We start from the raw sequence: 22,742 nt of genomic DNA, 5'->3' as shown, positions 1-22,742 counted from the left end.
GGAAAGGGGCATGGGGGACAATAAGTAGCACATGTGACATAGAAGCCTAGAGAAGAGTGGCTCACGGAGGGGTGGGTAGTCATGTGTCTCCAGTCATGAGGACAGTCACTAGGAGGCTGAGTAGATGTGGGGCCAGAAGTAAAACTGTTGGATTTAGTGAGATGCGTGCAATTGGTGGCCTGTGCAAGAACTGCTTCAGAGAAATTTGTGGAGGGTGACAGTGAAGACAGTAGCCACTCTGGGGGTGGGGGTGGGGGTCAGAGGTTGGCTCTGAAACAGCTACTGCTGTGGTGGAGTGTGAGGGTGAGCAGTTTTGTGCTGCTGTTTTGAGGGAAGCAGATATAAGGGTGTGTGTGCTTCATGCATCCCCTGGCAGAATAGGAGAGGCTGACCAGAAGGGAAGAGGAGACAACCAGAGGAGGGAGAGTGTGGGGAGACGAGAGGGCCTGGGATCCAGAGCACTGGAGGGAGGGTGAAGGTGGGGACAGGGTTGAGGCTGCCGTGATGGGAAGCTGAGAGGGCCCCTCACATGGCGTCTGTCCCTGTGGGAGAGGTGTGATTGGGAAGCTTGCATGGGGAGTGTGGCTGGGAAGGCAAAGCTAGGAATGTGCATCCTGTAGGGTGGGCAGGTGTGCAGGCTTCCCAGGGGAGCAGGATTGGCCTGAGGCGTCATCTCAGATTACAGGGAAGCCAACTGTCCTATCTCTGTCATTCTCTTCCCCACCATTCAGGGAGCTGGGTCAGAGAAGTGGTCGGTGTGAACACTGTGATGAGGGTGGGCCCGATGTACAGTGCAAATTTGCCATGAGTGGTGGGCTGGTTGACTCCAACAGGGTAGGGCATAGAAGCCAGCAGGCCAGGAGGCGCTGTGGTTGGAGAAGGAGTCACAGTGGGTCTTGGTGAAGTTGGGGAATTGTTGCCATCAGTAAGTGAGCTGGAACGATTGGGGGTAGAGGTTCAGTGAATGAAATGCTGAAAGTGAAGATTTTGAGGGCATTGGAGACCGAAGTACTGAGCAGCTGTCGGTATGTGGATAGCAGAAGCGAGGTGGAAAAAGAGTGATTGCCCAGGAAGTCTGGAAACTGAGCGTGCTCTTCATCCTCACAGATGTTGAAGTCGTGGGCCATAGAGGTGGGGCAAGATGACAGACAGGTGGCCAAGGATGCCTGCAGGGAGGAAGCACAGGCTTCCAAGGAAGGGGGGCGGTGCTCTCAAAGAGGGGAGAGTGATCCCGAAGCAGCTGGGAAGAAAGGGAGTCTTCTCCATCCGTCTCTGGGTGTGAGGGCTGTGGGAAGAGCCACCTCCATGGGAGCGAGGCAGGCAGGGAAGACCAAGTTCTTAGCTGGGTTTTAGAGGGGGCAGGGGCCTCGGTGGGTGGGGAAGGGTTGAGGAGATGGGTGAGTGCTGCCGAAGGACCAGTTCCCCAGCACTGGGGTGGTACGACGGTATGACAAGATGAGAGCTAGTAACCTTTTCCAGTGGCACTGGAGGTGACTAGGAGATGAGGCCCCATGGGGTTGGTCTCAGTGGCCCCTCGAGGGTGGGGCTTGGTCAGAGCCATGGGGCTAGGGGTGTTGGGGCCGCTTCTGACATGGAGAAGCTCCTGTGAGACTGGGACAGCCTAAGGACAGTTCTCTCTGTTGCATTCTCTTATCAACCTTAGAATTGTCCAATAGTGTTGTATAAGAGAATTAGATTTAAGAGTTCATGAGCAAATTTTTACATTTAGAGGCAAATTTCCTTTACTCTCATTTGAACACATTTGCACATAATGATATTTCATGCTTTTCTTTTAGGTGAGAGTCCAAAATACAATGATCATGTACTCAAAGCATCACTGGGGCAGATGTCTTTTTCATATCTAAAGATGCAATGAGAAGTTATCTTTGTTTAGGCAAGTGGTTTCATAATCTTTATAATTCAGCATTGCTATCTCCCGGAGAGTGTCCGGGCTACCAGGCTACCTCTGACTAAATGATTTTTACCAGATCTGCGCCCTAATGTGATTTTGATTTTTTTTTTTTTTATGATAGTCACAGAGAGAGAGAGAGAGGCAGAGACATAGGCAGAGGGAGAAGCAGGCTCCATGCACCGGGAGCCCGACGTGGGATTCGATCCTGGGTCTCCAGGATCGCGCCCTGGGCCAAAGGCAGGCACTAAACTGCTGCGCCACCCAGGGATCCCCCCTAATGTGATTTTGTTTTTTTTTTGTTTTGTTTTTGTTTTGTTTTGTTTTTTTTTTTTTTTTTGTGATAGTCACAGAGAGAGAGAGAGAGAGGCAGAGACATAGGCAGAGGGAGAAGCAGGCTCCATGCACCGGGAGCCCGATGTGGGACTCGATCCCGGGTCTCCAGGATCGCACCCTGGGCCAAAGGCAGGCGCCGAACCGCTGCGCCACCCAGGGATCCCCCCTAATGTGATTTTGAAGTCAGTTACGTGTTTATGGAGTTGCTGCCAGATTGTTGAATGAATGAATGAGTAGAAGAATGAGAGCCAATGAGCTGACTAATACTACATTTATATAGTGGAACATGTTATGTAATAATACGGTGTGAATATTTTTATCTTTCTAGCTAGGTAGCCTATATTAATTGTTTCAGGCTACTTTAGGGCAGTAACATGTTTTTATTACTAGAGTAAGATTTAAATACCCTTCATATTTTCAAGAAACACTTTACCCTTCAGAATTAGATCTCAGGGATAGGATGTGGTATTTGTTATGTGAATGTTCACATAACATTTGGAACTTGGATGATGTGGATTTTTTCCTCAGATATGCAGCCGCCGCACACATGCTGAGTGACATTTCTACTGCAATGGCCAATGGGAACTGGAAAGAAGCTAAGGAGCTCTCTCAGTGTGCAAAAAGTGATTGGAACAAACTGAAAAGCCACCCTTCCTTGAGGTGAGATCTTTTTTAGGTACCTGTCAAAATTTACTTACCTACCAAGTGATTTCAACCACTTGAGGTAATTCTCTTCATGAACAACTTAGTCCTTTTGTTCTGTGCTCAAATCAGCTGTGTAGGTGAATTCCCCATTCGCTTTGCATAGTCAGTGTTGTATGACATAGAAGGAAATGTCTGAAAGTCTGAAGTGAATTTTATATAACTCCGCACTCTGCAACAGGCATTTACGTGAACAAATGGCTTTTTGCTTGCTTTTTTTTTTAAATTGAGGTATGATTGACATATAACATTATATTAGTTTCAGGTAAAAAATATGATTTGATATTTATATCTTGCAAACTGATGATCACAGTAAGTCTAACATCCATTGCCATCGTTACAAAACTTTTTCTACTCTCAGCAAATTTCAATAATGCAACATAGTATTATTAACTATAGTCCCCAAGCTGTATATTACATCCCCATGGCTTACTTCTTTTACTATTGAAAGTTCATACTTTTGTTTTTTTTGTTTTTTTTGTTTTTTTTTGAAAGTTCATACTTTTGAATTCCCTTTTGGTATGTTCGCTTTTCTGAGTCTTTGTCAGCTGAATTTAAATGTGGGGAAAACCCTGGCAGGACAGAGATGGTGAGAACCATGCTAGATGTGTTCTTCCAATGGAAATTCAAGTAGGTGTTAATCTGAAAACAAAAACAAAAACAAACTAAATTGAACATTTTCTTTAAAAGCTCAAGTACATACCATATGATTTTTTTTTGGCTTGATAAATGTTAGACATATTTTATATTTGTTAAGTATTCTTTTATATAGGGATGAGGAAAATTTGTAGTGTTAAATAGCTCTTTCCAAAAAAATCTGGGACATAAAATTCATACAGAAATGATAATGACTTAAAAATCATTACCAGGAAAATGGCCTTTAAAGTTAAGAAAAAACTGAATATTTTGCTCAGATTTCATTTGGAAGTATTCTGTAATTCCCAGACAGAAAATTGAGCCATTAACTTAAAGGCCCTTCTAGAAATGAAATAACCAATTTAGGGTCGCTATTCCTGAGATACATATGTACATTGGATGAGTTTCTTATGACAAGTTAGTTGAATTTATTAACCTTGCTCACACCAAACAGTAAGACATACAGTTAAAACAAGTTAATTGGTGATTTTCTTAATAAAAAAAAGAAATCATAGAGAAATCATAGCCAGGGAGTTAGATTACTATAGAACAGAGGTTGGTAGAAGACTTTCATAGGTCATCTGGTCCGTATCTTTGGCTCTGTGGCAGCTGCTAATGTCTGCTGCCCCAGAAAGAATGTGAATGAATGAGCAGGAAGTGTGCCAACACTATTTATGGACTGAAATTTGAGTTTCTTATAATTTTCACAGGCCACAGACTGTTATTCTCCTTTTGATTTATTTTAACCATTGGAAAATGTGAAAGCCATTCTTAGTCTGCAGAACATACAAAATCAGCTGGTGGGGCCTGGGATTTGGCTGGTTTGCTGCCTCCAGCTTAGAAGCTTTCAGGTGGTTCTTATTTTACCCCACCAAGTGCCCCAGAAATAATGGCGGGCTATAAGAATGCAAGTTTGTGGTGTAGAAAATTGTATACAACTGACAGAATTTGGAATATATCATTTTATTTTTTTTTTTTTTTATTTTTTTATTTTTTTGGAATATATCATTTTAAAAGCTAAGAGTTCAGTCTGCTTTGTCGCTTAACTATCTTGCCACAAATCAGATTGCTAAACTGCTGGTGTCCATCTTCATTTTAGATACCATGAGAATTTACCACTCTTTCTGCGCTGTTTTACCGTTGGGTGGATTTATACAAGGATTTTGTCTCGGACTGTTGAGATACTGCAGCGACTTCACATGTATGAGGTTAGAGCAGAAGCCCCAACCCCCTGCCTTTACTGATATGTTAGTGGTAAGCTGTGCAGGGGAGCCTGCCCATTAACATTTCCCACGTATTTTGTCAGCATACGGTAATGTCATCAAAGTGTGCTTGATGTGGGCAACCTGCTGTCTCCAGGGCTTAGAAGGAAGGTGGCCAAAGAGGATCAACCATTTCATCTGCTTGTGAACTGCTGCATGTACCCCAGAACAGCCTGGGGGTCCTGGATGGAGCTGTGTAGGGAGCCTCAGACTGTGTTTCTGTCAGGACTCCATGTGGGACTTGAGAGGTCTCCAGAAATCTCTGAGGAGAAAACCTCACATCTGCTTGTGTTTTCCTGACAACAGGCATGGTCCACCTGGAAATAATTTAAAATCACAAATCAGAAATTTAGTCCAGTCCTTCCCTATACAAGACATCATGAGGATGCTAGAGTGAACTTTTGTTGTGTTAACATTTCTATATGGAAAAAAAGGTATTTTACAAAGAGGATACATAGAACATGGGCTTCTTGACATGAGTCCATGAAACCCAAGAAGATCCATGGGGTTAATTGCAAATGCATAGGGCTTTGTGCTGCACTTTCTCAGGGGAATCGTTAGATCTAGTTTCAGAGATCTGTGAACCACAAAAACTGAAGATTTGTGTATAAAACTAGACCAGAAAATCTCCCTGTTGAGGTGCGGTGTTTGGATGAAGACATTGCTCATTACTATCCTGCTCCCCCCTACCCCATGCCTCACACCATCGGCCGTGTGACCTGCTGTGCTCCCAGAGGCTTGTGGGCTGGCAGCCTTGGACCTGTGCTCAGCTGCCTAGAGCTTGATTGTGTGCAGCCCTGCGCCGGTTGACTAGGTGTGCAGAAAATCTCATGCAGTGTTCACAGAGCTCCCTATACTCACTCACCAGTTGGCCAGAGAGCTGGGAGGAAAGTAGGGATACTTCGGGGGCTCAGGCCTACTCCAGAGGGATGTCTCAGAGTCCTGTTCTTGGCCCGGGATCCTCAACCTCCATGTAGAATGGAAGATGTGCTCTCTAAATATACTTTGCCAATCTTATTGGTTACTAAATATAGTTACATTTTTGGATATATGAGTTTATCTAATGAACTTTCTCTGTTGTTGTTGGAACAGGAAGCAGTCAAGGAACTTGAAAGCCTCTTGTCCCAGAGAGTGTATTGTCCTGACAGCAGAGGCCGGTGGTGGGATAGACTAGCTCTCAACTTACACCAGCACTTGAAACGCCTTGAACCGGTATTCAGTAACTAGATACACCTGAGTCTTCCTTAACTTCTGCATATAATACATAGCAAACTCTTAATACCTTAGAAACCTAAATGTAATGAGAATTTTTTTTTTAACATTCTTCTTTGGTCTGTGTTCTTCTAACTCCCCAAATGCTAACAGAAGCATTATATGGTGATAGGACACTTTTCATTGGTTTGGGAGATGGGTTGGTAGTGGGCTCCATGTTGGGTTTAGGAATTAAGGGAGCAGAAAAATTAGAGGTCCCTGTCCTCAGGAAGGTGCTATTTGTTTTGGAAATAGTGATTTCATTCATTTGTTGCATGGGGACCTCCAGGTCGAAAGTTTTTATATATATATGTATGTGTGTGTATATATATATAAACTCATATACACACACACACACACACACACACACGAGTTCAATTTGCCAACATAACACCAGGGGCTCATCCCATCAAGTGCCTCCCTCAGTGCCTGTCACCCAGTCACCCCATCCCCACACCCACCTCCGCTTCCACTATCCCTTGTTTGTTTTCTAGAGTTAGGAGTCTCTCATGTTCTGTCTCCCTCTCTAATTTAACCACTCATTTTCTCTCCTTTTCCCTATAATCCCTTTCACTATTTTTCATATTCCCTGTATGAGTGAAACCATATGATGATTGTCCTTCTCTGACTGACTTACTTCACTCAGCGTAATACCCTCCAGTTCCATCCATGTTGAAGCAAATGGTGGGTATTCATCCTTTCTGATGGCTGAGTAATATTCCATTGTATATATAGACCACATCTTCTTTATCCATTCATCTGTCAATGGAAGTCTGATGGAAGCTGTTTCTTTCCACTGGGAAGTGTATTGTCTGACAAATGCCAACCAGACTACCTTCTCTTTGGGCCACTGGGATTCTCTGTGGTGGGGATCTTGGGAGTCCAGGATTCTGGCTGCGGAGTTGAGCAGGGCAGGGCCTTGGAAAGCAGCTTTGCTGAGCCCAGAGGTAACAGTGGCCCTTTGTGCAGCTGCCTGAGCTTCCTCCCTGCCAGCCTGTGTTTGCATTGAGCGCAGGGGACCGTGCCTCTGGCAGCTTTTGTTTTTTCCAGCGGCAACATGAAGTGAATCAGGGTGATGTGGAGGTGGAAAAGCTGACCAGGAGTGTGGAAATATGACATACTATTTTTATTGCCTTCAACTGAAAAAGTGCCTTGTTACCTAAAGTGCTTCAAGCTGCTGGAAGCTGTTTCCTTTCTGGGAGGTGGGCATGGTGGCTTCCTTACCTCTTGCTGTTTACTCGGGTTGAAATAGCCAGAGGCAGCGTATGGTAGCCCACAGCCAAATGCAGAGAAAGGTTCTGCTTATGTTGCTTCTTTCTTTCACTGAAATGAAAGTTGGAAAGGGTTTGGATTCTCCGTTGTTCACAACAGTTCTGCTAACAGGGGTGTTCACTCAGGGGCATGGAGGTAAGATGAGCCACTGAGATATGTTTGAGATTGATGGAAAACCCTAGTGCCTCTTAGCCTTTTCTCAAAGATCTTACTGGCCACACTCATAGTCTTCCTCATTTTGTTACTGTCCGGTTCATTTCTTTACATCAGTCTCCGGTGCAGGCATCCATCAGCAGAATTCTTTCTTATTCTTACAAAGTGCTTAGCAGGTTGCCAGCTGGGTGAGGCGGGGTGACCAGCTGTCCCCTCCCCATGGAGGGGTTAACAGAGCTCGGGGTGTGTCTCCTGCCCTCCTCCTGGTTCCTTTGACCATTCCACTCCTGGTGGCCTGATCTTTCACTGATTTTCAGGTTGTTTTTACTTTTTATTCTCTTATTATATTAGTAGTAACTAATATAATAAATAACAATTCAGCAGCATTAGTTATAATCACAGTGTTTGTGCCATATTACCAGTATTTCCAGACTGTCACCACTCCAGATAGCAGCTCTGTAGCCAGCTAGTCACTACTGTTCCCTGTTCCCTCCCCACACAGCCCCTGGTAATCTCTAAGCTACTGTCATAGAAACAGACAAATACATAGAAATAATTTGCCTTTCTAGCTAGTTCGTATATTTGGTTTTTCATGACTGGCTTATTTCGCTCAGCAGCATGTCCATCAGGCTCATCCCTGTTGTAGTAAGCATCAGAATTTCCTTCCTTTTCAAGGCTGAATAATACTCAGTGTATGGACAGACCATGTTTTGTTTATCCGTTCGTCCCTACATGGACACTTGGTTTGCTTATACCTTTTGGCTATCATGAATAACGCTGCTTATGAACTTGGGTGTAAAAATATCTGTTCAGAACTCCACTTTCAGTTCTTCTGGGTATGTACCCAGAAGTGGCATTGCTGGGTTATATGGTAATTCTGTGTTTAGCTTTTTGAGGAACTGCACATCGACTTTCACAGTGTTGAATCATTCTTTTGTTCCTATCTGCAATGCGTGTGGGTTCCAGTTTCTCCCACTGCCTTGTCAACACTTACTATTTTCCTTTTTTTCTGATTCTAGTCATCCAATTAGGTGTGAAGTGGTATACTGTTGTGGTTTTTAGTGTTTTTGTTCTTTGGTCCAATTCTCTAACCTTAGGAAATGCATTTAACTTCTCCAAACCCGAGATTCTTCCTATAAATGAGGAATCTGGGCCAGGTCTGTGGTTCCTGAGTGCATGTGGAACTTAGCCAGGAGCTCTGAAGTGATCAGATGCCTGAGCCCCCGCCCTGGAGGTGCTCATTCTGCAGATCAGAGGTGGGGACACATGTCTTTTTCCAGAGCTCCCCCAGATGGTGCTCTGAGAACCCCTGAGCTGAGTCTTTCTCTCAGTCTCCTCAGGCCCATAATCCAGGGGCATCCCTGACTTTCTCAGTCTCCCTGAGGGTGTGGTAGCTGAGATCAGCCGTGTCTACATTGGATGACCAGAAAGTAGTGTCAGGACCACGGCTACCCATGCTCCAGACATTTATAATCAGGGATTGTGCTTCATCTGTGCAGTAAAAGTAACAGAATGATGGGGTACCTGGCTGGCTCAGTCGGTAGAGCATGTGACTCTTGATCTGAGGTAGTGTGTTCATGCCCCATGTTGGGCATGGAGCCTACTTAAAAATAAATAAGTAAATAAATAAATGTAGCAGAAGGAGATCTAAGGAAATATCCTTTGTGTCTGGAAGTATTGCTTTGCTCATTTGCTAATTACCAAAATTGAATAATTAACAGTGGGGTTTCCTGTCATACTAAATTAGCGGATGCTACCATGAGGTCTTTCAGGATCCTGATGTGGTACCATGTTCCTTGCTAGGCTATTAAGTGCATCACAGAAGGGCTGGCAGATCCAGAAGTAAGAACAGGACATCGTCTTTCACTTTATCAGAGAGCTTTGCGCCTGAGAGAGTCTCCAAGCTGTCAAAAGTATAGGCACCTCTTCCATCAGCTACCAGAAATAACCGTGGATGATGTTAAACATGTAAGTAAATATCCTTTGGGCACTTTGCACTTAAATCCATATGCTGCGGATTTTTCTGAATGGAAACAGCCTAGGAACATGCCTTTTCTTTTAGACTTCGAAAACCCTAATGCTTGTTTTGGACAGTGACTCCCTGTTTTCACACCAGTGCCTCCTACATCAGAAGGCTGGGCTGGCTGGGGGTTGGTTTTCTTGGCCCTGGGTTAAATGAATTTCTGTAAAACTCCAGTCAGAAGCTCACAGCCTTTGCCAGTTTCTCTTGCTTGGTCCATGTACCCCCTCACCCCCACCCCTGCCTTAGGCTGGGTCAGTGACCTGTCCACACCCTCACAGGCACCAGAGTGTGGGTCACATGGCCTTGTGCTCTGCTGAGAATAAGTGCGGGGGGTAGGGTGGCATAGGAAGGTGCATTCTTAAGACATACAAGTCAGGTTTGCAGGGACTATAGCTCAAGTGAGGCTAATGGATGTTCTGCCATCTAAGGTGACCATCACGGGCCGGCTGTGCCCACAGCACGGAATGGGCAAGTCTGTGTTTGTGATGGAGGCTGAGGAACCCACCGCCCCTGCCATGGTCCTGTGCTCTGTGGAGGAAGTGGCGCTGGCCTATTACAGACGCAGTGGCTTCGATCAGGGTAATGTACAGTGCTTCCCCGGCCTACCCAGTTGCTGGGTGATGCTTTGTCGGCAGCAGGTGCCTGCTGTCTCTCCGTCCTACCCCGGTGGAAGGTGCTGCTGACCTGGGAGGGTGTGGAAAGGATTGTACTAACCGTAGTTGTTAAAGGCCATCTTCTTCCATTTAACCAGCACCCACCACCACCGGCCTCTGAGGAACAGTGCTTTCTAATGGGACGTTAGAAGTCAGTGGGACTAATTTTGTTCTCAGAGAGCTTATGTTGGGCCTGGGAGGAGAACAAAGGGCAGAGTATTCCTCTGGTGCTGCCTGGTAACAGCTAGAGGAGGTGGGAGCTGTGGAGCTGGGCCAGGCTGTTCTGGAAAGACTGAGCAGGACTCGTCAGCTAACAACTTTAAGGAGATTAAGAACCAAGTCCTGGGACTGCACAGCACCAGGGGAACCAGAGAAGTTGCTAGAAAGACCAGTGCTAGATTTTCTTTTTTGTGTATTTTTTATTGAAGTTCTATTTCATTAACATACAGGTTATATTAACACAGGACCAGCAAAGCATTTTGTTTTGTTTTTAAATAATTTACTTACCTCTTGCGTCTTCGGAATTTCTGGTATGTGTATGTTTATTCACATCAGCCCCTTTTCCCTCTTAGTCTCTTTCCGATTTTGGTCCCAGAGAATCCGTGCTAAAGCACTGTGAGGCCCAGTAAAAGAGGAGACGTGGCGAATTTGCCATCTGATGAGCTTGTCATTCTGTCCTTAGCAAACTGAGGACTGGACTGAAGAAGTACTGACTAGAACAAGTAAAATCAAAGGCCATCAGAGAGGAATTGCAGAGGAAGCACCCATCTGCCCACCAGAGATAAGGTGGAGGGAGGCAGGGCTGTTCTCCTGGAGAGGCTCACTCTAGTCCTTCTTGTTTTTTGAAACTTTTTATTAAGGAAGCTGTGGAACATGTCTCTGTACAAAAGCGGAGAGGTGCAGTCAGCCCCGTGCACTGCCCAGCTTTGTTTGGTGTTCCTTCCACGCTCCCTGCCCTGGGCCATGGCAGCCCATCCAGACATCCTCTCAGCCCCTGGGGCACCCAACAAGCCCATCCTCCATCCAGGCAGGACTCCCCTGTGTCCATGCTGAAGGGTCATGAGGATTAAAAACATTCTGATACCTTCAAATATGTGAAAATCAGGACCTCATTTCCCTTGAGTATTAGGTCAGTGTTCAGAAGATTAATGAGGACCATGAAATAACGATGAGTGTTAGAACAGTTGAGATTAATCTGTGTGGTATCTTTATTCCTCACAGGGAAGGGAGATGCTATAAGGGAACAAGTGCAAACCCCAGTGAAGACAGAGATACCACAGACCTGGAAGGTTAGAAATAAGAGAATGAGCATCTGTCCCCAGATAAGCCATAGGAGATGCATAAACTGGGCAGGCAGTCGAGGGCAGAGGACAGCAGGGTGGGTGGCAGGCAGGCTGTGAGCCAAACTCAGTGAAACACTTTCAGTTTAGCCATGAGCCTGAAAAATGGACAGATAATTCCAATTCCAGAGCATAAAGTATTGTTATAGAAAATATTTTCTTCATTGGATAAAACTGATGCAGTGAAAATGAGTGGAACCCTTGCTGTCCATCTGTTTGAGAGGTGGTTTGGGATAAGGACAATCTCAAGCTCCCTTTGGGGGATGTTTATTTCTGCGTTACTCAGAAGGAGCTCACCAAAAATGATTTCACTTATAATACAGTGGGCTATGGTGTAGACTGCTTAGGAGGGCCGGGTTCTGACCACCAGTGTTCTTGCCTAGACAGTGGACAGTATGTACTGCTGGGCAGAAATCAGGCTGGGAGTCAAGACCCAGCATTACCCCTGGCTGGGCAGGAGCCCAGGATCCCAGGTAAAGCTTGTTGGTGAAAAAAGGCTCAGCCCCAGCCTGGACGCCTGAGTACGTTCCAGTTGTTCCTGCTGCTATCTTTGGCATCTCTGAGACAGGCTGCAAGGACATTGGAAGGTGCTGTACCACTTCTGACAAGAGTCTCTGGTCTGTGTACTTTCATATGGACATATGTGTGGGCACAGCCTAGTCTCTGTTCTGTGTCCTTTGCAGCACTGTGACCTTGTACAGAATAGGACAGGGCCCACTGGCCAGAAGAGCCCTTGTGCCTGCATGTCAGGACAAGGTCGCAGGGGTCAGCACCTCCTTGGGCCAGGGCCATAATGTGTGGAGAGAAGCACCTGCATGGCCACTATCCCTGGTCAAGTGTGTTGAAGCACAGAGAACTTACCCTGGAGATAGGTCCATGTGCTGTGCCAAGGCCATGCCCCTGGTCTTGTCGACTCTGCTCCAACACCTACATGGCCTGGACACATGGTCAATTGTCTGAGGTCGTAGCCCAGTCAGTACAGTTTCTATGTGGTGTGAGGAAGGGGTCTGAGCTAGGTTTCTGTAAGAGCCCTGAATCTCAGAAACACTGGGCAGGCATGCATGTCCAGGCCAAAGCTTTGGAACCCTAGGTCCAGTGAGGTGAATGGAGACAGCACCTGCTAGGTCAGAGGGCACGGCCTCCTGGGTGCTCGTCTTTCTCCGGTAGATCTGTTCTGAGAAGCCTTTCTGCAAGCACACTTGGAAGGGACCATGCACCAGAGCCCCGTGTGGGGTTCTTGGCCCACCCACACCCACCAAATTGAACCCCTGGAGCCTGAGGAGGGAATCTGCTTTTATTTATTCATCTTTAAACACATTCCTATGTTTCTCACTAAAGTTGGAGAACTGCTACTTTATGGCTCTGAAATGTGTATTTGACTTTTCCCATGGTTACTAAGATTTTTGCTTTTATTTTATAATTTTTAAAAGATTTTATTTATTTCTTCATGAGAGACACAGAGAAAGAGGCAGAGACACAGGCAGAGGGAGAAGCAGGCTGCCTGTGGGGAGCCCATTGTGGGACTCAGTCCCAGGACTAGGATCATGCCCTGAGCCAAAGGCAGAGGTTCAACCACTGTGCCAACCAGGTGTCCCCAAGATTTTTGCTTTTAAATGAGCCTTCTGTATATAAGCAATGTGATGTAAACAAATGAGCTAGGAATGGCAAGAAAACAGCATTTGCATTTGAAACTAAAATCTATAATTTCCTTCAAATTGAATAAGCAGTAGGTAATGATGGTGGTTTTTTAAAAAACTGAAAAACCTGACTTTCCTGTGTGTGTTGACTTTGTCATAGGGATTCATGGGGAAGGGTCCACTTTCAGCACACTGTATGGCCTCCTCCTGTGGGATATAATCTTCATGGACGGGATACCTGACGTCTTCAGAAATGCCTACCAGGTGCTCAAGTTACGCTATGTCTGGCGTGTGCTTTTTAGGCAAGCAGATGCCCCTGTGCTTTGTGACTCTTGCCCACCTGTGCTGTGTGTCTGTGGCTATCAGAAACCTGCCAATTACGGTCTTTTGGATGTGCTAATTCTCTGTAAAAATAGTTTTTAATTTACAGTGGGATTCATAGAATTTAAAACGTAAGTCTTTTAAGTTTTAAACTTGAATCTATTTTACCTTTATCATTCCACTCGAAACTTGTAAGTTTCTCCAGCTTTGACCTTAAATCAGGCTCCTGTCAGGGCCTGGCACCCTCATGTGTGCTGTCACCCCTGCCTGCTCTGAGTGCCACCGATGTAAACTGAAAGCCCTTTTCACCTAACAAACCAGTGCAGTAAGTTGTTCTTAGGTTAGATTACTTAGATACTTTTTATGTATCTTTTGAGAAGAAGAATGTGTCAGTTTAATTAGATGGGCCAGTTTCCAAACGTTATAGGTATTGAAAGTTCTTCTGATTAATCTGGTTCTGTCCAGGCACAGTACCCTAGCTTGTTTTCTCCGCAACATAGGCATTCCCATTGGACTTGTGTACAGACAGCTTCTTCGCAAGCCGTGGGCCGGCCATCGAGGCCCGGCTGCAGCTGATTCACAGTGCCCCTGCGGAGAGCCTGCGAGCCTGGGTGGCAGCCGCATGGCAGGCCCAGGAAGGCAGAGTGGCTTCCATTGTCAGCTGGGATCGCTTTGCTTCTCTTCAGCAAGCTCAGGTGAAAATCTGTAGCAGGATTTGGTCAGAAAGTAACACCTCCCAGTGCTGGGTACCTTTTTGGCAAGATGTGTATATGTGTGTGTGTGCATGTATAAATATATATATATACACGCACACACACACACACATATATATATATATATATATATATATATATATATATATATATATATATGTGAATGTGCCTGTGCATACATTTATGTGTGTAATGTCCTAGTCCATATGCCACTGTTACTGATGGGAACACGTCGAGGCACAAAATAAGCCCAGTTATGCCTTTTTCCCCCTAGTTGACAGCTTCCCTTTGCCTGACCTATGACCCTCAGCAGGGAAGATGCTGTTCCTGTCCTTGCAACTCTAGGCCTTCAACACTGTCATAGTCCTGAGTGTTTACACTGAATTCCCTCCTCTTCATCTGTTCTCAGGATTTTCCCATCTAGACAGAAGTATAACTGACCAAAGGAAAACTGATTTCCCAGCGCTTGCCGGTGGGCATTTTGGCCCGTGGCTCTGGAGCCCTGGCACGAGCCGCAGAACGACACGTGGTGTCCTTGGAATCCATTTCTGCTGAATTACACAGTTTTTACATCTTGTGATCACGGAAACTATCTCAGGATCTCTATCAAAAGGAAAGGCTAACCATCCATGTATTTTGTGTTCAGGATCTTGTTTCCTGCTTGGGCGGCCCTGTCCTCAGTGGTGTGTGCAGGCGCCTGGCTGTGGACTTCCGACACTGCCGAGGCGGCCTCCCGGACCTGGTGGTGTGGAACTCCCAGAGTCATCGTGTTAAGGTCAGCTGCACCAGAAAGGAGAACGCTTTTTCTCTGATAATTGTGTTAGCAATTTAATCAAAGGCTACAATGTAGGCATTTCTTGCATGACTATTGGTAAGATTGAGTCCCTCGAGAGCTATTGGATTGAAGGCCACAGTTCCTTGGTGGCTGTCGGCTGGGACTTCCTCCTCAGCCCCTTGCCTGTGAGCCTCTCCTGTCCACTGTGCAGCATTCCACTTGACAGCTCATTTCATCAGAGCAGGCAAGTGAGAGGAGCCAGGGTATGAGCAAGATGGAAGCCAGTCCCTTACAACCTGATCTCAGAAGGGACATTCCTTCACTTTTGCTGTATTCTTCTGTTAGAAGCAAGTCACAGATTCCAGCCCCCATTCCCAGGGAAGGGATCCTGCAGGGTGTGAACAGTAGGAGGCTAAGATGACTGGGAGCTGTTCTCTAAGCTCCCCGTGAGTGCCTTGTTACCCGCTGTGACCTCAGGGCCACCCTTGCCCCCACCCTGGTCTTACTCTGCTGCCCGTCCCAGGTTGGTTTTTATTATTGGGCTTTGAGATTAAAAACAATTCTGGATACACGTCCTGTATCAGATATATTTCATTCCAGGCTGTGGCTTGTCTTTTCATTCTCATAATAGTGTCTTTTGAAGAGCAGAAATTTTAAGTTTTGACCAAGTCCAACTTCTCTGTTCTTTAATGGATCATGCTTTTGGGTTCATGGGACATCTTGGACTGGAACTCTGGATTTGAATGTTTCTCCTTGAAGTTCTGTCCAGTTTGCTTCATATATTTTGAAGCTCTCTGATTAGATATAAAAACCTAAGGGCCTGTCACGTCCACTTGATGAGCTGATTTCTTCATCATTGTGAAGTGACCCTCCTTTATTTCTGGCAGTGTTCTCTACCCGGAAATTGATACCAATAAATAGTCACTCCAGCATTCCTTTGGTTAGTGCTAACAGGATGTATCTTTTTCTAGTCTCGGGATCCCTGGGTGGCGCAGCGGTTTGGCGCCTGCCTTTGGCCCAGGGCGCGATCCTGGAGACCCGGGATCGAATCCCACGTCAGGCTCCCGGTGCATGGAACCTGCTTCTCCCTCTGCCTGTGTCTCTGCCTCTCTCTCTCTCTCTGTGACTATCATAAATAAATAAAAATTAAAAAAAAAAAAAAAAAGAACTCTTTTTCTAGTCTCTTACTTTTAACTTATTTTTGTCTTTATATCTAGTGGGTTTCTTGTAGGTAGCATTATACATGGGTCTGACTTTTTCATTCAGTTTGAAAACCTCTGCCTTTTAATTGGGTGTTTGGACCATTTACAATTGATGTAATTATTGATGATTGGCTTTAAAGCTACCATCTTGATACTTGTTTTCTATTTGTCTCAGCTCTCTTGTTCTTTTCTCGCCTTTTTCTACCTTTTTTATTTTTTTAAAGGATTGCATTTTAACTCTTAGCTGGCTTGTTATCTGTAGCTCTTTGTTGTAAGTGGTTGATCCAGTGTTGACAGTGTAGATCTTAAATGTATTGTCTTTCAAGTGACGTTAGGCCATTCCGTGTATAGTATAAAGAACATGAGTATATTTTTATATCTCCTCTCTTGGCCTTTGTACTGTTCACATATTCCTACATGTTATAAACTCTACATTTTTTTGACTTTCTACAGCTGATTACTAAGAATCTTTATATTTATTCACATAGATACAAATTTTTTTCCTCCCCTAGATACAATTTTTTTTTCCAAAGATTTATTTATTTTAGAGAGCATGAGCAGGGGGGAGGGCAAAGACAGAGGGGGAGAGAGAACCGTCAGGCCTCTGCTGAGCATGGAGCCCAACACAGGGCTGGATCCCAGGACCCTGAGGTCATGACCTGAGCCAAAATTAAGAGTCAGATGATCAATTGACTGAGCCATTCAGGTGCCCTGGTAGATACAAATTCTTACTACTTGTTATTCCTTCATAAAGATCCAGATTTCCACATGCTGTTATCTTCCTTCTGCTTAAAGAACTTTAACACTTTTTGAAATGGAGGCCTGCTAGTAATGAATTATTTAGGTTCTCTATGTCTTTAGTCTTTATTTCACCTGCTTTTTTTTTATGATTTTATTTATTCATGCTAGAGGGAGAGAGAGGCAAAGACACAGGCAGAGGGAGAAGCAGGCTCCATGCAGGGAGCCTGACATGGGACTCGATTCTGGGTCTCCAGGATCACGCCCTGGGCTGAAGGCGGCGCTAAACCACTAAGCCACCTGGGTTGCCCTATTTCATCTGCTTTTGAAAGATATTTTCTCTGAGGAAAGAATTCTATGTTGATAGTTTTTTTCTTTCGGTATACTTTGAAATACTGGTCCAGTTCTCTAGCTTGCATTGTTTTTTAATGATAATTGTGTGGTGTTTCCCTTAAAGCTTTAAAAAAATTTAGCTGCTTTTAGAATATTCCCTTTATCACTGATTATGCAACTCAGTTCTGTTTATGTAGTGTTCTTTATGTTTCTGTGCTTGGGGTTCATTGAGCTGCTTGGATCTTTGGATTTATAGTTTCTGTCAAATTTGGAAAATCTGGGTAGTTTTTATTGATGTTTTGAAGTTCAGTAATCTGCAGTGAATAAAACTGACACAGTTCCTGCCTTCGTGGAACTGATACGTAACAGTTTTATCTTTTGATAAATGCCACGAAGAAGTACATAGGAAGGACTCTACTTAGCGGTGTTGCTGGACCTCTCTGAGATGAATTTAAGCTGAGCAAAGACGGGTAAGAAGTCAGACATGTGAAGAACAGGATGTCTTGGGCAGAGGGAATAGCAAGCATATGGAAGGGCCAGCCCTTCAGGGGCACCTGGGTGGCTCAGTTGGTTAGGCATCTACCTTTGGCTCCAGTCATGATCTCAGGGTCCTGGGATCGAGCCCCTCGTCAGGTCCCATTGTTTGCAGAGAGCCTGCTTCGCCGTCTCCTCTGTGCTCGTGCTGTCTCTCAAATAAGTAAATAAAAATCTTAAAAATAAAAAGAGGAAGAAGAGCCCTTGTTGGAAAGAGGTTAGTCTTTCTCAGGAACTTTGAAGTGGTTGGCAGGGTCAAGATTATAGTTTTGTAGGTCATGGCAAAAGTTCAGATTTAATTGCAAACACAACAAAAAGTAATCGAGTTTTAGGCAGGGGAGCAACAATCTAATGCTTTAAAACTATTTTCCAACTGTGTTTTGAGAATCAACTTACTAATTCTCTGTGAAGAACTGCCTACTTTCTACAGAATAATTACCAGTGAATTTCATGTTTACATCTCTGTTATATATAAGTAGAGCAGGATCAGTGAAAACTACTATAGTGTACTTGGCTATTCTGTTTCAGTAAGATACTAGTAACTTTTTTTGATACTAATAACTTTAAAAATTATATTCCAGCTGGTGGAAGTTAAAGGCCCCAATGATCGCCTTTCACATAAGCAGATGATCTGGTTGGATGAGCTGCAGAAGTTGGGGGCCGAAGTGGAAGTCTGCCACGTGGTTGCAGTTGGAGCAAAGAGCAAAAGCCTTTCCTAAGAGCTGTGGTGTCGGGGTGTCTGGTTGTACTTGGACTGATTTTCAAAAGCATAAAGCATGATTACATTTTTAACTTTGATTTTGCTTTGTCAGTAATAAACAAGATCATTGTTGTACAGTGTGTGCATCATAAAACTTGGTCGTGGTTTGAATGTACTCCTTGATTCCACATAGCAGGTAATGAACTTTCTAGAAGGTCAGAACCTTGGTGGCCATTTTAGGAAATGGATGCATCTACGTTATTAAACTAGACTTGCATAGCAACTGGAAACCATCCAAACAGGATGTTTTGCAGCTTTTGGGCTTTTATAAAAGTTGCACACCCAGTGTTTCCAGTTAAGCATATTGGAGAGACCTGAATTTAAGGTTTTCTATATGCCAATATATGCAGCTGTTTAACTTTCTTGTTTTATGATTATCTAAGGAGGGCATAAACAATTGAAATTCTTTCTCTGGGAATTAAAAAAATATTCTCATCAAGCTCCTTAACTTTTAACCTGCTCTTACTTACTGGGCCTAAATCATTAAAGGAATGAATAGTCTCTTAAAGGTAATGGTCCCTTTTTCATCCGTAGCCTCCCTACTGACTGGAGGGGCAATTTTCTGTATAGACAGTGTAATTACAACAGGGCTACTCACAAGAGCCCCAGGACAAGGAAAGTGTATGGTAGGAAGGCAGCTAACCAGAATGAGTGGACCAGGAGTCCGGCGGGGACTCCAGCCTCCCCACAGACTAGTTCTGAGAGGTTCTTAGGGAATATTACTCTCCAGCTTGGTCATTTATTTAATGGAAGGACAAGTTAGGGCACCGTCCATTAATACCCATATGGCCTTAACTGCAGCCAGTTCTGAAGCCACGTCAAAAATGTTACTGCTCATTAGCTGTTGCTTTAGAGCAGGCAAAAAGGTTGAATGGATGACACACACATGACTATAGTTGGAAGAAAATGCCTTTGTTTCTTGAATCACTATGTTCCTGTACATGATTTCATATTGACAACTACGACAATCAATTTCTGTGGAAATTTTATTTAGCAGTCAAAATTTCCTTCACATTCATCACTGTTGAACAGCAAGATCTCTCGTCTTTCCTGCTCATCCTACTTTATTTAACTCAAGTCATAATTTTAGGCACAAAGGTTTTCGTTTTCTCTCAAAATCAAGTTCTAACTACTTGAGGTTACTGCTACGGCAAGCAGGTTTTGTTGAAGGTATGTTGACTAATTTTCATCCCCTGTTAGCACAAATTAATATACTTTTCTTAAATAAAGTTAAGACATTTTTGGTTTTAAAACCGTTTCCATCATAAAATAACACACTGTACATCTTTAAGTTCAGTACTAGGAAGTCCCAGGCTGTCTGGTGCCTATGTGGCATCCTGTGGGCACGGGCTTGTTCGCAGGGCTGTGGGGCCAAAGGGTGTGAAGTGCTCTTCCATGCAGTGTCCATAACCACACATAGGACTTCGGTTGCCACCACGTCCTGCCAGCAGAGGTGCCAGGCAGCTTTATAACGGCCAGGACTTAAAACTGTTATAGTTGTTTTTCATATTATGCACGAAAACTGGCACAATAATCATGATAGAACAACTGTCCAGAAAAAATAAAACTAAAAACCGTATTTTACTACATTTGATTATCATATAAAAATATGCACATTTTGTTTTGAAACAGTATTAATAGTACCTAATCTTTTTTAAATTTGTAAATTAAGAAAATTGTTAAGGAGTTGAAATAAATGTGTGAGGAGAGATAATTATAAAGAAATAAATGCTCAACAACCCCTCCAAGCCCAATTTAGAGAAATTGTAATAATAAAAAGGAAGCTTAATCAAAAAGGGAGAATTATTACACTTCTACGGCAGGATATGCTGTGGGATTTTAAGGGGATTGGGACTGGTTTCCAATCAAGGACTATAAAATATTTAATGGCAATAGTGCTATTTAGTTATATAAATTGAAAAAGCCCTTATTTTCTAGGCAAAAACATTGGGCTTATCCACAAGACAAATTTCCTAAGACATTTTATAAGAACTTCTGTCCCTTGAGGTCCAGAGACATGAATTCCAAAAAGGCAAGTAATTTAAATAGAAACAGCTATTCATTTCACATAAAGGTGAAAGACTTCTTTGAAAAAACTTGTTTTAGAAAAGATAAACTAGCCACTTCACTATAAATTTTTTTTTTAAAGCTTAAGATGGCAGTTTAACAAACTCTAAGAGCCCAATTTGAACCCCTCCATCCTGTAAACAGGGCCTAGGGTGTGGGCAGGAGCGAGGAGTGGAGGGCAAGGTGCTGAGTGAGGCCTTGGCCTTGGAGCTTCAGCTTGGCCCGCACAGCCCTGGCTGGTTCGGGTCCCACCGGCTGACCAAGCACACCCACCCCCCTGTGCTGCTCTGGCTCATTCCACCCGGGAACATTCAAATGGTAGTATTTTGAGAGAAGTACACTTTTCTTTCCCCTCTTGGTGACACCTCACCACCAGGAACTTGGTTGGTAGAAGGAGGGCGATGCCTCACAATCCCATCAGTTCTTTCCAATGGGAGGTGCCACCAACAGTGACCCCGCTGCCAATACTGATGGGGACACCCAGATGCCTCTGAGGGAGACCACGACTTTCCAGGGTGGGTTCAGCACTGTCCACACTCACCCCTGCTGCCCTCACACCAACACCCACCTGCCCACAGGCCCACTGTGCCCTCGCTGACCTTCAGATGGGAGGAAATGCACTTTTCGAGACTCCTGGCTCCTGGTATGAAGCTCAGGGGCAGGAGGCCTGTTTTCAATATCGAGGCTTGTAACACTTTGTTGTAAAAACTGGAATTGTGTTTAACTCTGTGTCGGGCTTCAGAGTAACATCAAAGGCACTTCTATGTTGGCATCATCTATAACAAATGCTTCTAAAGTCAACAGTGCGTATCGTTTTAGTCAACCCTACAATGGTAAAAGCAAACTCGTGATTTTAAAACACAGTGATATACGGTCCTAAACAAAGTGATCTACCATCACTGTCCGCTCAGGGAGCTCAGTCAGAACCGAAGTGACCAGAAACCTGCAGGAATACCCAGGCCTGTGGGGCATTTCCCGGAATGCCTACTGAACATTAACTTTCTTCCTGTCTGCCTCTGTGCAGTGGTGACCTAGGCTCAGGTAACCCTTACCAGGTGGTAGGGGAAAGTGGCTGCAGACAGGATCAATGGCACAGACAAAGCCTGCTCCTCTGCTCATAGGAGAAAGAGTGGGAAGTCCGCCTACAGGTCACCCGAGGCTGAGGCAGCCCTGAGAGGACAGAGAGGTCATCGAAAAGAAGAGGGCTGCCTATCTTTTTGAAAACCTGCGAAGGAAGCAGAATTCAACATGTTTTTAAATATTAGTGCAAATTTCCACTGTTAATCTGACATAGAAAATTCTTAGAGCCTCAAGTGCCTAGGTTAGCAATTGTAAGAGAAGTTTCTGGCTTCCCTCAGCATGTTTAAAAAGTCCATCTCAGTCCTCATTTGCTAGCGTCTCAGTAGATAACCAGATCTTGGCCCCACTTAAAAACTTGCTCAAGGGCGTTCCTGAGATGCTCCGCCTACAGAGGTTGCCCACAGGGCTAAATGGGAAAGCAGACGACAGGAAGTCCGGTGTCCCCGGAGTGGCGTGAGCGCTGACCCGGAAGTACATGCGGCTCTCGTCCGGGCCCGCGTGGCCGGCATCCAGGGACCCGGCCCGGTGCTGCCGCAGCGTCCTGCTGAGCGCATCCACCTCGTCCGCCAGCAGCGAGAGCTTGTGGAAGGCGGTGATGAAGCCCCCGAGGTGGATCTGGGCCTCGGGCACCCAGCGGAAATAGCACAGTTTCCAGAGCTTCACATGTGTTCCCGAGACATGTGGCAGAATAATGCCATGCAGGTCAGCTGGTTTGGAAAACCATTCTCTAAAATACTGCTCGGCACCATGGTCCTGGCTGGTGGGTGGTGGCGGAGGGTCCGGCTTCGCTTTTAGTATCAATGAATTTCTCCTTGGGACCAAGTCTGGGTCACTGATGATTCCATTCCTTAAGGAACCTGGCATTCCTCTCAGTGTGGAACTGTAGCTTTTCTGTCAAAGAGAGAGGTTGGCATTATTTTTCTGGCGCTGCCCCTTTTGGAAAAACAGGAAAGGTGCAGTGGCAAATAAAAACCTAGGACTATGAAAAAGTGGCTGAACAGCAGCCATCAGGAACATCTTGTTCCTTCCCCGGTAATCCTCATCC

General features: G+C 44.7%; 2 protein-coding genes across 22 annotated transcripts in view; one reads left to right on the top strand and one right to left on the bottom strand.

The window, feature by feature from the left end:
- Positions 1-18,644, top strand: part of FAN1 (FANCD2 and FANCI associated nuclease 1) — a 38,940-nt gene extending 20,296 nt beyond the window's left edge. For 10 of the 20 annotated variants that reach the window (XM_025986414.2, XM_072737056.1, XM_072737052.1 and 7 more), the window contains 9 exons: positions 2,774-2,905; positions 4,683-4,791; positions 5,938-6,057; positions 9,325-9,489; positions 9,973-10,123; positions 13,335-13,438; positions 13,996-14,190; positions 14,855-14,983; positions 18,372-18,644. In XM_025986414.2, the coding sequence (XP_025842199.1) occupies positions 2,774-2,905; positions 4,683-4,791; positions 5,938-6,057; positions 9,325-9,489; positions 9,973-10,123; positions 13,335-13,438; positions 13,996-14,190; positions 14,855-14,983; positions 18,372-18,509 (1,243 nt within the window). In that variant the 3' untranslated portion in view covers positions 18,510-18,644. Of the gene's footprint in view, positions 1-1,796; positions 1,979-2,773; positions 2,906-4,682; positions 4,792-5,937; positions 6,058-9,324; positions 9,490-9,972; positions 10,124-13,334; positions 13,439-13,995; positions 14,191-14,854; positions 14,984-18,371 lie in introns of those variants that run through there. The other 10 variants (XM_072737061.1, XM_072737060.1, XM_072737062.1 and 7 more) reach the window with 3 other exon arrangements.
- An 874-nt stretch (positions 18,645-19,518) lies between these two features.
- Positions 19,519-22,742, bottom strand: part of MTMR10 (myotubularin related protein 10) — a 56,030-nt gene continuing 52,806 nt past the window's right edge. For both annotated transcript variants that reach the window (XM_025986418.2, XM_025986417.2), the window contains one exon: positions 19,519-22,588. In XM_025986418.2, the coding sequence (XP_025842203.2) occupies positions 21,995-22,588 (594 nt within the window). In that variant the 3' untranslated portion in view covers positions 19,519-21,994. The remainder of the gene's footprint in view (positions 22,589-22,742) is intronic.

Source organism: Vulpes vulpes, chromosome 14 (assembly GCF_048418805.1).
Source record: "Vulpes vulpes isolate BD-2025 chromosome 14, VulVul3, whole genome shotgun sequence".
NCBI lineage: Eukaryota > Metazoa > Chordata > Mammalia > Carnivora > Canidae > Vulpes > Vulpes vulpes.
This window is presented reverse-complemented; position numbering and strand designations above follow the sequence as displayed.